The sequence below is a fragment of the Tenebrio molitor genome, chromosome 4, assembly GCF_963966145.1.
Source record: "Tenebrio molitor chromosome 4, icTenMoli1.1, whole genome shotgun sequence".
NCBI classification, from domain to species: Eukaryota; Metazoa; Arthropoda; class Insecta; order Coleoptera; family Tenebrionidae; genus Tenebrio; species Tenebrio molitor.
Window position 1 is genome coordinate 1,311,957 of NC_091049.1, and position 16,589 is coordinate 1,328,545.

Here is a 16,589-nt window from a genome sequence, read left to right on the forward strand (position 1 = left end):
ACTAACATTTTTGAACTTGACGTTCTGTCATTTACATCTAAAATTATATCTCACTCCATATTATTTATTTTAACTTTGCCAGAAGCCAAAAAAATTGTTCAGAATTTTTCAACTCTCGTTTTATTTTTCACAAATAAGGCTTTACTTTCTTATATCCCACAACACATTTTCTTACGTACAATTTCATTTTTTTTTCACGCATCACCAAAAACAATCTGTCGTTGTATGCTTTTCGATCCTATTTTCCTTTTCTCAACAAAAAACTTCCTTATTCTTTCCTTTTTCGACACTTATTTCAGACAAGTAATGACTTACTTTACAGCACGCCGTACCGTAATGAACATTTTACGGCACACCGCGCGCCAAAGTATCTAACAAAAAAAACTCACAAAAAAAGCCAAAACAAGTTAAATTAATTATTCCTTTGTCTGGAAGCAAATTCTCGCCTCAACAACTCATTCTCCTTCGAAAACTTTCACAAAAACGAAAATCAAAATGTCGCTGTTTATGCCAAGCCGATTTTGAAAACAATCAGCGCCTATTTATTGTACTTTGACTTTCAATATTGAATTTCATAATATATTATTATCGCACTCCACAATCGTGTGATTATGATGTCTATATCCCACTTGTTGCATAAATTTACTACCATTATTATATTATTTGTTTCTCGTGTCTCTTTTTCTCTTGTCATTTTTAAAAACCTGAAATATAATTATCCTCCACCAACAATATCTTTGGACGCGACCCAACAATTATTTGCATGATTTACGATAGTCCTCGCTTCTAATTGGCTAAAATATTACCACTAACCACCCCGTCCACCATTTTTTACTGCCACCAACAACTAAACATGTTTACAACCAGAAACGATATTAATTGAGCCATTTCGATCGAACGTCGCCCCTAATGGCCATTTTATTTCCAGAACAACGGCACAAGAGTCCGGTAATTAACCTAAAAATCGGTTTAGGGAAGCGATCGCATTTTTACTATACCATAAAACCGCGTGTTTCTCTATAAATAATTTTTTTGGCACCCGACCCTCCGATATTATTAATTGTTCTTCCAGATAAGAACGAAGTGTTTATTTACTCCGACAACCGTCTAAATCCGTTTGGCAAGACTCGAAATTTTTAAAATTAAAATGTCGCTCTAAAATAAACAACAATTAAGTGAAGAACGTCCATATCGAACAGGACTCGGGTTTTATTTCGGTGTCGTACCTGATTGTTGCGAAAATGTTGGTAATTACTGGACGCCTGTCAAGAAAACAAACCGATAGGATCTTTTCTCTCGAAAACACGGTCACAGGGACGGCCACAAATAAAACTAAAAATGTCCCAGTTCCGTCGAAAAATGCAAAAGATCGCTGCAATTTTTTTTATAGAAATTGGTGCCCCCTTTCGAATTTAGGTCATAAAGCATAGGTAGATCCGACGTTTACAACTTTTTTCCTAGGACAACTTTTATTTTCGTCGATCCGTTTTATGTTGTTATCAATTCAGACTGGACCATTACAAATGGCCGAACTTCTCCAACAGCTTTTATTGTGCTTGTGTCGGTGTTACAAGCCCGATCGTTAAATTAAATTTATGGGGGCTGGATATGTGACAGATGTGCCCAGGGAAAAAATTTAACCTGGTTTCGTGGTGCATAACGCGAAATTTTTTCGCACGCGACACTTTCCCAAAATAAACTGACAGACGCGCTCGGAACGGAAACAAATCGGTGCTTGTGTTGTTTTCGGAAATGGTGCACAGTACGGACCTGCTTTTTGATATACTTGACCGTCTTGGCTCCAAAACGGACAATTATAACACACACGCGCACAAAGGGACATCCTGACGCTGTAAATTATACGTTTCGAAAATATTTTTTCTATTTTTATTTTGAGTAAATAAGAAACCTGGAAATTACGCCTGAAATATTATTGTTACGATTATTATTATTATTATTATTATTAATAGATATTGGTTTTATGATTTTGTTCTATACTTTTACACAGTACTACTGTCGGATTCATTTTTACTGCAACAATAAATTGTATTTCATTAAAAAAAAATATACACGGCGAGGACAAAAATCAAGCGAAATTGTGTTTTGTCAGTTTTTGACATTTCTCTTAAAATACCTATTCGTTTGTTCTATACAGGGTGTCTCAGCTAAGACTTTCGTGCCTAATAACTCAGTTATTTTCCAGGGGATTTTTGTGAAATTTAAAATGCAGATATTTTAGACGGTGAAGAATAAAATCCCATTAATGCAATCACCCAAGTCTTAAAACCGTAATTTTTACATGCCTTTTTAAAATGTTGAATCAATTAAGATTTACATAAAAAAATTGATCGTCAATAAAAATGCTGTAGGGAAAAACTCGTCCTTGAAAGACGTCTGGTTTGCAAGAAAAAAGCAAAAAACTGTGTTAAACGTGGCTGCAAATGCAAAAACGTAGCCGCGTATGAAACAAACGCGCAATTTTGCAGAATTTTGGTCATCCCTTTTCGCAGAAGCGCAGATGACATATTTGACGTTTATCTTGCTAACCTTACAAACACTTACAAAGTTAAAGACAACATTTTGACGTAATTTATTATACTGGATGCTTTAATTCTTCCATAAAGGATTAAAACACGATCGGGATATTTTAGCAAGGTAATTTAGTTCACGTACGCTTCCTGTGTCTTCAAATAAATTGACGACTCTCTTAACCTTACATTTTGTAAAGCCTACATTTGGATAGTGTTCCACGAGAAAACGAACTGTGTCATTGAAGTTCTTACGACACTCTCCATAGGCAAATTTTTTTTCCTTGTTCAACAATATTGAAATTTCTGCCGCTTGTGTCTATTTTTAGAGTATTTTCAATAAATTTTCACAATTTGACGTTTCTAATAAAGCGCGTCCAATTTTGACAGACTTGAAAGTGTGTACAAAATGTTGCTTGGCAATTAATCATCAATTGTTTCAAAAGGTGACTGCTCAAATACCTTCAAATTTTACATTAAATTTTTGATGACAAAATCTAATTTTTTCGTTGAATCACACAAGTGATTTACTTAATTGTTTGTGTAGACCCCTATTTTTTAATGTTTAACAATCTAATAATAATCGCGCATAATTTTCGATAAAGGAAACATGTGTTAAAATTACATTTTTTAACTTGAGGTAATTTTATTATTACTAATTGAACCTTCACGGTCTAAAATATCTGCATTTTAAATTTCATAAAAATCCGTTGGCAAATAACCGAGATATTAGGCTCGAAAATCTTAGCTGAGACACCCTGTATAATTTTCACTGTTATTTTTTTTGTACATCTTGTTTGTAAAAGGGATAATAGTAAATTATTCAAAGAGCGTGTCATGACTTCTTACTCACGAGATGAAGTGAGTGATAGCCATCACACGCGCGTCTTTGCGATACTTTTTCTCCCAAATTTCCCAATTTTCAGTCAGAATTGATTTATCACTTGTTTTTCAGACCAAAAAGAATCGATAATTCAAGATTCGTGCTTTATTCAAAAATATTCCTTTGAGTAAATTCACTTTTTAGCATCACAATTAGACGACTTGATTTACAGAAAAAACTCCACGTCTCAATCCCGATGTATTAATAGCCGCGTTTCAATAAAGACTCACCGGTCAAAGAAATCGTTATCATTATTACACATAAACATGGCACACTTGTGAACTTTGGTCGCCGTAAAAAACGTTTTATGGGGGCTTTTTGCAAAAGTTTGTTTTGAAATCGTCGATTAAATTTACGGCGGCGCATATTAAAATACTTGAGCTTTCCAAGTTGCAATGAAAAAACCGTGAAAATTTTTTCAAGGCTTAACGTTGGACGTATTGTGACGATAAAGCACACAAAAGCTTTTTCTGTTTTGTAACATTGGCAACTTGATACGTCTTTTGTTTATGTGTGTTGCGTCTATAGCGAAACGTCAATTTTTTGTTGTTTTGGACGGTTTCCAAAATCGCTGAATTTATTTTATCAAAAATATAGACACGAGGTGATTATACAATATTCATTTATCATGGAGAGGCACTTCACAAAGCGAATTTTCATCAATTTTTTCCTAACATGTATAATCTCGTGTTTTCTGGTCCTTCGCGAACATTTTGGTCCTTCGAGCCGGATCATCACCAGCAAAAATCAAGTCACCCGTGTGTGATTAATAGATTACCTAGGTGTACGCAAAAATCATCTACTGCACCACTGCAGCAGCATAAATATTATTCCTGGCCCAACGTTTCGGATGTTTAAGAGTCGACACACTCATTTCCAACAATACCGCCAAAAAATTTTTTTTAACGGCGCTTCCTCATCCAACATGTTTATCAATACTATTTTCTTGAGTAATAAATCTGCAGTCACTTCCTGAGTATCCACAGTAAACAGAACGTTGGCCTCTGTATGCAACGACCGTTTGAAATTCGCAAACAGTTCGATAACACGTCAAAATTGTGAAACGACGCGATCTGAAAAAATACCACGCCAAGCTTTGAATTTCATTTATTAGCACCTCGCCTGACCGCCCCCGCCTTCGATATATATTTGTAAAATCCATTCCTGTTGTCCTTTCTTCGCTGGAATTAGAAGACTTTCATCAGCTGAACGGATTAAAAAAGCCCAACGATCTCGAACAGGTAGCACCGGTCTAAATAAAGAACGCGGATATGTTGTACAGTCTGCACCGTCATAAATGTTGCGACATTAACTCATTCCGTTGATTCTTGGTTCGTCGACCTAAACCGTGTCGTGTTTCGATGAAAATAAAACGCGCGCTCCTGAAATCTTCACGTTTCAGGACGACTCTGCAGTCACTTTCGTTTTCACCTCCTGAAAGACTTTCCAGTCTTGCAGGTCGGCGTCGAGCGATTTACGCAGATGCACAAATAGATCCACGGAAAATTTGACCGATCTCCGGCTCTTGCATCTGTTTTGAACACTTTCCCGATGGTTTATGTTAGTTTACAGTAAATTAGGTAATTGCGCCACGAACTCGCTGCTTTCAAGACCTTCTGCATCAATCTTGTCCTCGTGTACTACTTTTATTAGTGGTTAATAGAGGCGGGCGCGGCATCCAGGCCGGATTTATTTATCATCGTGGACAATTTTTTGTTTACCTAGATGAACAACAAAAGAGAAATTTATAAAGAAAGAAAGAAATCGGGTGAGGTATGACATAAGTGAACGGTGGTAAAGAGAAAATGTTAAAACATAGAGAAAAAGGAATGTTTGAAAGTGATACTTTTTAACTGAAATGAAAAATGAATCGTCACGACGTATTTGGAGCAAATCGCGTTTTGGACCAACCCCAAACGAAACACTTGTCCATTTTCTGTATGACTTAATTGCGTAACTTTTCGAACGCACGTTACTTTTGCTCCTGGTGTATTTTTTGGAAAACAGTACGCTTTCCTATCGCGACGTCCTCTCGACGTTTCAGCGTTCGAATTCGCAGTGTCGAAAGCTTATTTGAACAGAGAGTCAAGAGGTTTGCCAGAAAACACGCAAAAATAGAAGCACTCGTACTGCAATTTGAATTATGGGGCGCGGCAATCTCACCTGACGTACCAAGGTCGTCCGAAGTGTTATTTCGATTTTTTTTTTAAATCGTTCTCATTGACTTCTCCTCAAGCACTTTCCAATTTTAAAAGTGGAAATGCGCCGCGCAAATTCCACACTTTCCTCTGAATATGAAGAAAAATTTATGGCAGATTTTACGAGGAGCGCCCCTTAAACACCTACTTCGCGGCTGAGTACCTCGTAATTCTGCAGCCGTTCGCTACTTATCAGCCGGAGGAGTTGGTAAAAGGAGTCGAGAGTAATCTGTGTACTCCGCACTGGAAAACAAGATGATTTACTTTCACTCTGTCTGTTTTTTTTGCTGTGATTCTATTATTAAATCAAGCATTTTTTAGCTTACACCACAGTGACCTTGAAAAGCAATACATACAGGGTGTCGCAAAATTAACGTATTCAAGTCGGGGGTCTTGTAGGGAAAAATCTCAGGAATCTCGAAAAAATAAAATAAAAAATATAGGGGGGGAGTCTTTACAAATTTATATGGGATATATTTTTTTCAAAGTGAAAGCTAATTTTTTTTTTTAACATTTTTACTTGGTCAACAGGATGTCCCCTACTAAGCCCCGAACTCGGAATACGATAATTTTAAGACACCCTGTATATCTAATTTTTTTGACAAATCCTTGATGTCAAGTGTTTAAGTTCTTTAATTTTTTCAGAAGAAATAGAAAATAGGGAAAAATACAGAAAGAACGCCAACAGAGGTAAAAACTAAAAGAAATCGATTTTCATATAATCAAAAATTTTTGACACGAAGCCAGAACGACTTGAATTTTACCAGTTTGGTCTTTTTTACCACAATCTTGACCATTTCCTTCCAAAAATAACCCAATGATTTTTTATGCATTAATTTCCTGACATAATACATTGTTTCTTTATGTTTTCCACTGTGTAAACATTGTAATAAGTCACTTTCTCTGGAACATCTTAACGTTAATTTGTGATCTTGCCACGCCCATAATCTTAACCCATCATCACCTATCATCAATCTACACAACTCATTTTCTTCTTATTAACATTCTACGTCACCCCACAGAACTATTATAATTTTTCTCTTGTGCTCTCGTGCATCAACTCGACAAAATTAGTTAACGCCAGGTCTGCGGACGTAAATCTGTCGGCGGGACTTATAAATTTACAATAATTTGTTGCTGGATCGTTACTTATGAATCGTGACGGCTTTTCAAGTTTTTTCCGATGGTATTTTGGACCAGATGGCACAAACTTGCGAAGCAACCGTAAGATTGGAGAGCGGCGGTCTTGAAACGCGTCATCGAGGGCGTAACGTTGACAGTGTTTCCATGGCAACGCAGCTGAATTGGGCGGGTTTTGGGACACACTCCGCGTTGTGTCCCTTTCGATCCAGATTCGCGTATATTACCGTGCCCCCTATCCATAAATGAGATGGGCTGCCACTGCTCCTCGCAGGATAATGTATTGAATAGCCAGGATCCCCGGTGTTAACGTTTTATTGTCGAAAATAACCCGAGACTGTATTTTTGGGTGAATACAATGCGAAAAATAAATCTAGCGGTTTAAAAATAATCGAAAATGTACATATTTATAGACGGTCCTAGACGTAAACTTTCAAATTTTGGATATTGGCAGAGAGCAAAAACACTCGTAAAACATGCCGGCGACGTATTGAAATAATAGAAAGGCGTAAAAATAAATGCGGCGAACGGATTCCCGTTTGTAATGCGATAACAATAAAGAAAAAAAAAAAGAATAAGTGAGTAGTTAAAGTGAAACGGAGTTGAGAAAGGTGTTATTTTAGTGTTGTGAGGTCAAAGTGCAATGTGAGGATTTTTGTAACTGACGAATAAGCTACACCTTGCAAAACCAATTTCAATAAATATTTCGGTACTGATCTGGAGACAAAGTAAACGAAAACAAACAAAAATATGTAAAACAAGTAAACCTTCAGTCTTATAAATCCGATCTGACCTTCTGAAAATCCTCATTGAAAATAACTTGGCTCCAAATGCGATACAGGAAATACAGAGACAGGTGTCTTGTTTCTGCTTTGATTTGTCGATTTGCTAACGACAGTCGATGACAGTTTACAATATATTACGAGCAAACCTTCACCAAAGGATAAAGATTGATAATCATAATAATCGTGGTGTTTGCTTTCATAAATCTTGTTTCAACATTTTGCCAAGTGAGTCGTGAAAGCAATCCAAGCTAATTGTTTTATCGTCCGCTGATGTAACATTCTTTGTTTTCTTTTTATATCTAATTGAGAATCTAATTTTGTTTTCTCCTTGAAAAATCAACTTGTTTTATTCAATTTATATCACCTACCGAAAAAATTCACCGGTTTTTTTTTACAATAAACTTATTCCAGAAATGCAACTTGGAGCTTGACAGTGTCAACAACTTCAAATAAGCGTTGCAACCTGTGATGCACTTTATTATAGAAAACGCATGTGGTCTGTGTGCCAAACCTTGTACCGGTGCTTTCAACAAAATTCTCCAACACAAATTTAAAATTATTTTGGAAAGCGCAATAATAATACTAGTCAAAAATTCACTCTACGATGTTGCTTTAACGAGACCAACCATAATTATTCATTTCCTGTGCTCTGAAATGGTTATTTCCTGAAATGCGTTGAATCATTCACGGTTATCGCCACCTTTCATTGTTAACATTTAAGCAGAGTTAATTATCAACTGCTGTAAACACCTTTTTCAGAGAATCTTATTTTTTCATTTTCAATAACAACTTCTGACTCACTGTTCATAATTATCAGATCATCTTATTTTCTCTTAAGACATTTAAGAATCTAAATATTTTGATGTGAAGAAGCGATGCAAAATAGTGCAATAAAAAGTCCCAATTGAGGCGATAGATAGAAGACAAGGAAATGCCGAAGCGACCGAAATCAGGTCCATTCAAAAATCAAAAAACCACCATCTGTTGCTTTAGGTTGGTAAAATTTAAAAAACCCTAGGTAGTTATTTTTTCCGGCAATGTTTGTAAGTATAAATTAGGACATTTGATTCAAAATAAAATTCAATTGCTTGGAATTTCGTTCAAATTGTTTTATTATTACTCAGTACGATTCAGTTATTTAATAATTTTTATTATTTTTGCTTAAACATGCCCCGAAAAACAAGACACTTAATAAACCCACTAGACAGCGTTGCCGATAGTAATTATCGAGGAAAATGCGACGTTGGTGGGTTTTTGATTTTGATTACACCTAAGAAACTGTAGCTTTTTACAAGTTTAAAGCCTTAATAAAATTTTTATCGTGTATTATTTTCTAATTTCCTCAGAAATATGTGTATACATATTTCATTTTGTTTTACTTATGTACTTTTTAAATATACAGGGTGTTATTGAAAGTTTTACAGATATTTTAACCACGAAATACTGGCTTCATGTAGAACTCGAAAAAAATATCTAAAAAATTTTATGTCAAAAAATAAAACATTTATTTTTTATCGTCACCTTTCATTGTTAAAAAATAAAATGAAATTTATTTTTTGAGCTACAATTTTTTTAAATTGCATTAATTGCAGTTTCCTTGTTTTAAAGCATATTTCCTAGAGGTTAGGTACTTCGCAATGGCGTCCATTTTATAAAACATGATATACAGGGTGTATTTTTAAAATGTGCCGAAATTTTACCTACGAGGTTGTAGGACATCGTAGAAGACTGAAATCAATTAAAAAAAATTGTAGCTCAAAAAATAAATTTCATTTTATTTTTTGACATAGAATTTTTTATATATTTTTTTCCGAGTTCTACATGAAGCCAGTAGCTCGTGGTTAAAATATCTGTACAACTTTCAATAACACTCTGTATGTACTCTAAAATACTGCTTTTTCATCATGAATCAAAAAACTAATTTTCAACTAGAAACAAAATTAATTTTGGTCCTGACAATTTACAAATTCCGCGTTTCAGGCCGCTTTTCTGATTTCTTTAATTCCGAAAAGTGCATTAAACAAACAAAAATATTTCCAAATTGATTAATTTTAATCAGTCTTGTCCACACCGTGGTATTTGTCCGAACGATTTTCACAATTTTTGGACCTCACGCGCCACTTACTCTATTCAAAACAGAAATCCATTTTAATAAATAAGACGCGCTATTATTAACTCGCCGCAATAAATTCCCAAAAAACATAATTCCGCCAACAAAAATCTCGATCGTATTCGAACCACAGACAGGTAAAATAAAACAGAAGCGTGTTTTATTGCGGTTTAAAAAAATACACCGCACCGATACTGGACCGGTGCATTATAAATTTCCACAAAATTCCCACCTATTTACATTTAAATTCCACAATAAAATACTTTCCAGAAGACTAATAATAATATTTCGAACGGACATGTGAGGAACGTGTCCCATAAAAATCTCTAATAGTAATTCGTAGTGGAGCGTTATTGTGTTTACGTAAAAGCAAAAAAAAATCTTTACATTCCAACGATTGACGAAATGTTTTCTCAGGTCTTGTATAATTTACAGCACCGTGCCAGCCGCATGGATAAAATTGTAGTCGCGGGGAAAAACATATAAACAAAGCTGACCAAATATTCGACGATAATATTTGTGCCTTAAAATGTTTTTATCAATTTATTAATTATCATCAAAGCAGGGCCAATCGCAAAGAAACGAAAGTAAAGACTGGTAAAATAATAATAATAAGCACTGCACTATTACTTGATAGTAATATCCGTAATAGTGTATGTACTCCGGCAAAATTGCCGTGCCGACGGGTGGAGGTGGGATACGAAAATTAATAAAATACGTCACCGGATCGATAATTTAACGAGATTAATGCCGGCAGTAGATTTTTTCTTTGATCTCGGTAGATGATCCACGGTTAGCAGATTTAAACCGGCGACGGGAAAACAAATAAATAAATAAATAGATGGAGAGGCAAAGGACTTACCACTTCATGGTGTCGTCCTTCGAGAAGCGAAACGATCAAAAAATGGAAAAAACGGCGGCGCGGAAAGACCGCATGGGCCCGTGAAAACAGTCCTTCGCACAAAACCACAACACCTCTCGTCCTTGCGGATTATCCTGCGCTAGCAGCGATTGTCGAGCGATCCGGTGTCGTTCTGGCAGAAAATCTCTTCGGCCGCATCAATTTTAGACCCCGTGTCTAGTGCGAAAACTTTAGTTCGTTCATCTCCCACTAAAACTAATTTTAAACCGTACTCACAACAAAATTTACTAGTTCGCCGAAACGTCACCAAGAGGTGCACGCTTTGGTGGGAAAGCCCGAGAAAAACCGCAAATCTTCCCGTTCCAAAATTACAATCGCCGCTGAAAATGCAAAGAAAAAAATCGCTGCAGCGACCCAAATTACCGAAACGAGGCGAGACGAGAAGTTTTCGTTCACGGCCGCATCGCGCTTGAATTATCGACAGTTCCAGAGGCGCAAAGATTAAGTGCGCGCCGGCGAAAAAAATAAACAGATCGTCTAGCACCTTTCAAATTACCGGTGGAAATAGGTCACCAGGTGAAGCGATTTGGAGCGGGGCCAACGCCGATCAAGACGAATATTAACCGCGTTGTATTTTTGCGAATATTAACGCACTTGCAGGTGCGCCTTTCTGACCCGGTTTCCCAAAACGACACCCCGGATCGGGGTCACCTACATTCGAATTGTTCCCCCCAGGAAGAACCCACCGGAAAGTGAATTTCAAATCTGCCGCCGGACAGAGCTTGCAACACTCAACACCGACGGCGCTGCACTCGCTCCGTCAACTGTCATCGTGCGAATGTTTACATCATGGCCGCCGAGCAGCACGTGGAAAACGGCGAAAACCCCGAGAAAAGTGTGAAGAGAAAGCGCGAACCCTCGGTCTTGGATAATTTTACAAAGTTGACCAACGGCCAGGAGAAGAAACGGGTCAAAGCTGGCGTCGACTTGCTGCGACACTTGACGGAAGACAAGACTGCGGAAAAAGTGAGGTTATCTGCGGTGAGAACACTCGAAAATAACGTGTTGTGATTTCGTAGGGCGACGACGAGTTGAAGTACGCTTTGGGGCGTTTGATACGCGGGCTGGGCTCGTCGAAAGTTCACGGCAAGTCCGGTTTCTTCGCCGCTCTTGTCGGGTTACTTAACTTCAAAAACGTGACGATTGACGAGATTTTCGAACACGTGGACAAAGAGTTGCACACAGGCGGCGGCAACAGCAAAAGCGTGAGTTCAAAAACTACAAAATCGGTCATATTTTACTAACTCACGTTTTAGGAAAATGCAGACATCTGTTCAGGACAGATTCTCATTGTTGGGGCAATCTTGCGATCAAATTTGTATGAGAGTTGTACAGACAGTGACAAGACTAAAGTTTTGGAATTATTACTTAATGCTGGCAAGGAAAGGACTTACTTAAATTTGGCTTCATACAAATTCTTGACAGATTTGTTTGGAAAAGTAATTGATCAACATTGATTTATAACATTTCTCATGTCTCTATTTTGCAGGTTGATGCTAAGGAATTTGAAAAATTGATTTTTCCTCTTGTAAAAAGCCATCTCTCTAAGCCATGGCAGGAACAAGATTTAGATAGTCTTTATTTATTGTTTGAGATTAAGAGACATTTCCCCAAATCCCTTCATTCAAAATTTTTGAAAAACAATCTAGGGACTGCAGAAATATTGTGCAAAGAAAATCTACAACACATTTGTAGTACTTTAACTGTAAGTGTTAGTTACTGATAAAGTTAATTTTTCAGAACTGAACAAGTAAGATTGCTGAGCCAGTGAGGTTTCTACTTTTTGTTAAGTTCTCTGAAAATTCCAAGTTTGACAAAACTAGAAGTCACACAAGAAAGAGCGCCATTTGGTTAAAAATTTTTGATTTCCAGAAGAACTTGTTACCTGAAACGCTATTTTTCTTTTTATTGCCAAAAGTAAAATGATACTAAATTGTATCATGACCTTGCAGGTGCAAAAACTTAACAACGTTGAATTAATCTGGTTAAAAACTCTTCACTAAATTTATGAAACCCTAGCTAACACTTGATTTTTCATTTTTACGCTGAACTTGTCAAAAAATTTTTTAGGGGGAGTTATACCGTGTGATCGAATAAAAACGAGACAGAATAACATGGATAACATGTTAATTATTTTAGGCTACAACTTATAATCTCAATTTTTGTGTACTTAAAAACATTGTCGGTATTTTAAGATCTAAGACATACGTTTTTAATTTCAATACCAATTCTGCACCATTTTTATTAGATCAGACGGTATATTAGACTGACAGATCTTACTAAAACAAAATGTGTTTCAATCTAATCAAATCGGGAAATGAAGAATATTTAATGTAAACATTTTTGAATTATTTATTATGTGTCAATGTTTATATTTTACATTGTACGTAGTTAATAGTAAAGTTAAATATTTAAATTCATTTTTAGAAAGGTCATGTAACGTGAACGCAATGATAAAATGTTGCTGTAGTGGACCTTGAGGTTGTATCTTAGATTGCAATATCAATATCAGATTTAATATTTGAGAGTAAAATGTATCATTAGTACTTTGAGCGTTCTTCCGTTCTAGTACAGTGGCGCTGGAAGCTCTAAATCAGTAATACCAACCTGCAAATCTACACAGCGTGAAGGTTGACCATAAATGTTGTTATAAATATTTTATTTACACAATTAAATCGCTCATTGTCGACCAAGCAAAATTCCCGCTGACGCAGTACAACCCGTGTCGCCACAAAATGATTTCCTAATGATAATTTTTTATTTAAATGACGTCGCACCAAACGACTGACGTGAAATTGTGAAATCTCCATTATTTTTAGACGATTCCCCGGGTTGCGGCCTTGAGACATCCAATCTTTGAACTGTTCATCGAAAATATTTCCGAATCGGACTTGATTGTGCAATTTTTCGACGAACTGGACCGCACGCTGTCGAGACCGAATCGCAACAAACACCTGGTCGCGACGAAACTCTTGACGGGGGTTTTGAAAAACTTGAAAGATCCGACCCTCGTGCCGGACCTGCTGACGAAAAACTACCTCCAACACACCATAAGCACGTACAAGACGGCTGTGGGAAGACTCAAGGACAAGGAGTTCCAGGAGACGACCCAGAAGCTGTTCGAGGCGCTGCTGAACAGTTTGAAGCAAGACGGGGTGAAGCACAAGATCAAGATCAAAGTGTTGAAGAAGTTGCTCTTCTACCCCGGGACGTTTATTTTCGAGAAGGTGACGAAAAGCAAGCTGGTGCAGAACATCACGGGGACCTTGAACGCGGAGGGTGTCAAGAAACTCGGAGGGATTTATCGCGAGGTCGTGTTGGCGACGAGCGAGAGGGTGGTGAACGAGAACCTCAGCGAGAGATGGTGGAACATGGACAGGGTGTACGCGTCGCACTTGTTGGCCAAACTGGTGAACCACCCCTCGATGTCCGAAGAGGGCGAGTGGAAGACCGACCAGTTGATCTTCCTCATGAAGCTGGGGCTGTTGAGGGACCAGTCCGACAACGGCGGCCAAGAACTCGCCGACTCCTTCAAAGAAACCTTCTATTCGTCGCTCGACCTCAAGCACATAAAACTGGACGACTTGAGATCGATCTTGTCCAAAGTCGTGCACGAACTGGACGCGACGGTCAACGAGGACAACATCGGGACAGTACTGAGGCACCCTCTCACCGGCGACAACTACGACACCTGGAGGCGCACAGTCGAACTCGTCGCGAAACTCGACGCCGACCCCAAGAAAAAGAAAGCGGTTTTCCACACGCTCTTCTTGCATTTGGGTCTTCAGCTCTTCAACAACCCGAAGTTGGCGACGGAATCTCTGACCGAGCTGTTCAGCTGCTACAAGAGGACGAAGAAACCGAAGAGTCCGGAAGCAGAGTCCGACGATCCGTTGTGGATCGAGGTGGTCGTGGATCTGTTCTTGAATCTGCTCTCGCACAGTTCGCACCTCTTGAGGAGCGTCATCAACTACGTCTTCCCGCACCTGTGCAAGTACATGAACGCCACGGCGATCCACCAGATCTTGTCGGTTTTGGACCCCAAGAACGAGACCAATCCGTTGTCGAAACCCGACGAGAGCGAAGACGAAGAGGGGGAAGAGTCTTCAGGGGAAGAGCAGTCGTCCGAGAGCGAAGACGAGGAGGAGGACGAAGACGAAAACGTGAGCGACAAGCTCCGGATGGCTTTGCAACAAGCGTTGGGAGCTGACGCGGCGAGTGACGCCGAAAGCGTAGACCTGGACAATTTGGACGACGAAGAAGGCGACAAGTTGGACGAAGCTTTGGGTCAAGCTTTCAAACAGTTCAGACCGAACTTGGGACGGAAGAAGAAGCAGAACAAGGACGAAGAAACTTTGACTCACTTCAGGATACGAGTCCTGGACTTGATCGAGATGTACTTGAATTCGAATCCTTCGATGTTGCTGACGCTGGAGATCATGTTGCCTTTGCTCCAAACGTTGGAGTTTTGCGTGAGGGACGACCATCAGCGCCCTCTCCTGAATCGGGTGAAGGCGTGTCTGAAGAAACTCTCCGCTTTGAAGAAATTCAGCGATTGCGAAGGAGTGACCGAAGAGGTGTTGGTGGATCTGCTGAAGAGTCTGCTCGACAAAGGGACCAAAAACGCCATCATCGTCCAAGAAATGGGCGAGAAGATGGCCGAGAGTTGCATCTTCGTCGTCAGTTGTTCGCAGATCGTTGCCAATCAGACTGGAACACCCGTGAAGAAGAAGAAGAAAAAGAGTTGCGTCAACGACGTGATCAAAGAGAGTTTGGAAGATTTCTTCAAGCGACGCGACTGCATAACCCCGTACGTCCTGTTCAAGAACGTTTTGCAGCTGAACTGGGAGGGCATCGTCGAGTTGGTGCCCCTCCTCACCGGGTTCGTATTCGCCAGCTCTGTGCGGCCGTTCCGCAGGACTCAAGGGATCGAGTTGTTGAAGATGTTCTACACCAATCAGAGATTCATCGGTTCGCACGCGGACCAAACGAAGAGCGTCGAAGACATCACGGTGAATTTTCTCCGAGACTGCGTCGATTTCTTCAGGGAGTTCTGCGCCAACCCCAGCGAGAGGAAAGTCAAAGAAAAGTTCATCTGCAGCTTGTTCGAGTTGCTGAACAGCGTCAAGAATTCCGTTTTGGGGAAGGGGTTTGACGGCTGGGGGCTCCTAGCAGAGACGGTGCGCGACTGTCGCGCGCAATTGACGTTCTCGAGAGACACGAAATTAGCCTTCAACAAATTGTGCAAAAGTCTGAACGTTTCGAATGTCGTCGAATTGAAGCAGAAGACGGTGAAGTTGAATCACGTGGACGACGACGACGACGACGAGTTGACGAAGAAACAGGACAAGAAGAAGAAAAAGAAGGGGCGCAATAAAGACAACTTGAAGTTGAAGAAAGAGTCCAAGGAGTTGAGGATGCAGAGCTTGTCGGAAGGGTTCGGTAAAAGGAAGATCGATTGGGAGGGGGTCGAAGAAGAAAGTAAAAGGGTGAAGTGGGAGGCGTGATTGTTGTTAATTTTTTAATAAAATATTTTGAATGATTGTGTTTTGTTGCGACTCGGGGTACGGGGAGAGAAAAGTAATGTGGAAAGTACTTACCGTAGATGGTGGCGAGTCGAAAAAGAATACGGTCTGGGTCGCAGTCGGTAACGAACACTAGTTTCTGAACTATTTTTGATTCATGGGAACAATTTTGTCATGCAAAAATTTTAAATCAGTTTGACGTTTTTGTCACTAGATGTGTCAACATGACGGATAAAAATTACTAGATTTGAAAAAACGCCAAAATTTCGAAAATTGAAATCAAAATATTCGTATTAATGGAACGGCTGAGTTTTGGATTAGCGTGAAATGTGTTTCGAAAGAAAGTTAGGTTAGGTTCCGTTTGCCTGAGTGATTTTGAATTATGTTATTAATAACGATAGATTTATTAATAAAATTTACTTAACTTATGATACCTACAGTGTTACAGTTGAAATTTACATAATCTAGTAGCAGTTACAAGTAGTGTATTTTCGACAA

General features: G+C 38.7%; 2 protein-coding genes across 4 annotated transcripts in view; one reads left to right on the top strand and one right to left on the bottom strand.

The window, feature by feature from the left end:
• The window catches only part of Asator (tau-tubulin kinase asator), a 40,811-nt gene extending 24,514 nt beyond the window's left edge, over positions 1-16,297 (bottom strand). The window contains exon 1 of one of the 3 annotated variants that reach the window (XM_069044945.1): positions 16,167-16,297. Coding sequence is in view for 2 of the 3 variants with exons in the window: in XM_069044943.1 (XP_068901044.1) it covers positions 10,507-10,514 (8 nt within the window). In the remaining variant the exon portion in view is untranslated. Of the gene's footprint in view, positions 1-10,506; positions 10,745-16,166 lie in introns of those variants that run through there. The other 2 variants (XM_069044943.1, XM_069044946.1) reach the window with 2 other exon arrangements.
• Positions 11,315-16,109, top strand: Mybbp1A (MYB binding protein 1a). The gene is made up of 5 exons (XM_069044942.1): positions 11,315-11,532; positions 11,586-11,771; positions 11,823-12,005; positions 12,056-12,271; positions 13,386-16,109. The coding sequence occupies exons 1-5, from the start codon at positions 11,356-11,358 to the stop codon at positions 16,071-16,073; spliced, it is 3,450 nt and encodes a 1,149-aa protein (XP_068901043.1). The 5' UTR covers positions 11,315-11,355; the 3' UTR covers positions 16,074-16,109.
• Positions 16,298-16,589: the final 292 nt, after the last annotated feature.

Bases quoted from the DNA above. Each gene is read 5' to 3' on its own strand.
- Mybbp1A (XM_069044942.1), top strand. From the start codon at position 11,356: ATGGCCGCCGAGCAGCACGTGGAAAACGGCGAAAACCCCGAGAAAAGT. The intron at 11,533-11,585 runs GTGAGGTTATCT...GTGATTTCGTAG, and splicing joins AAGACAAGACTGCGGAAAAA to GGCGACGACGAGTTGAAGTA. The intron at 11,772-11,822 runs GTGAGTTCAAAA...CTCACGTTTTAG, and splicing joins GCGGCGGCAACAGCAAAAGC to GAAAATGCAGACATCTGTTC.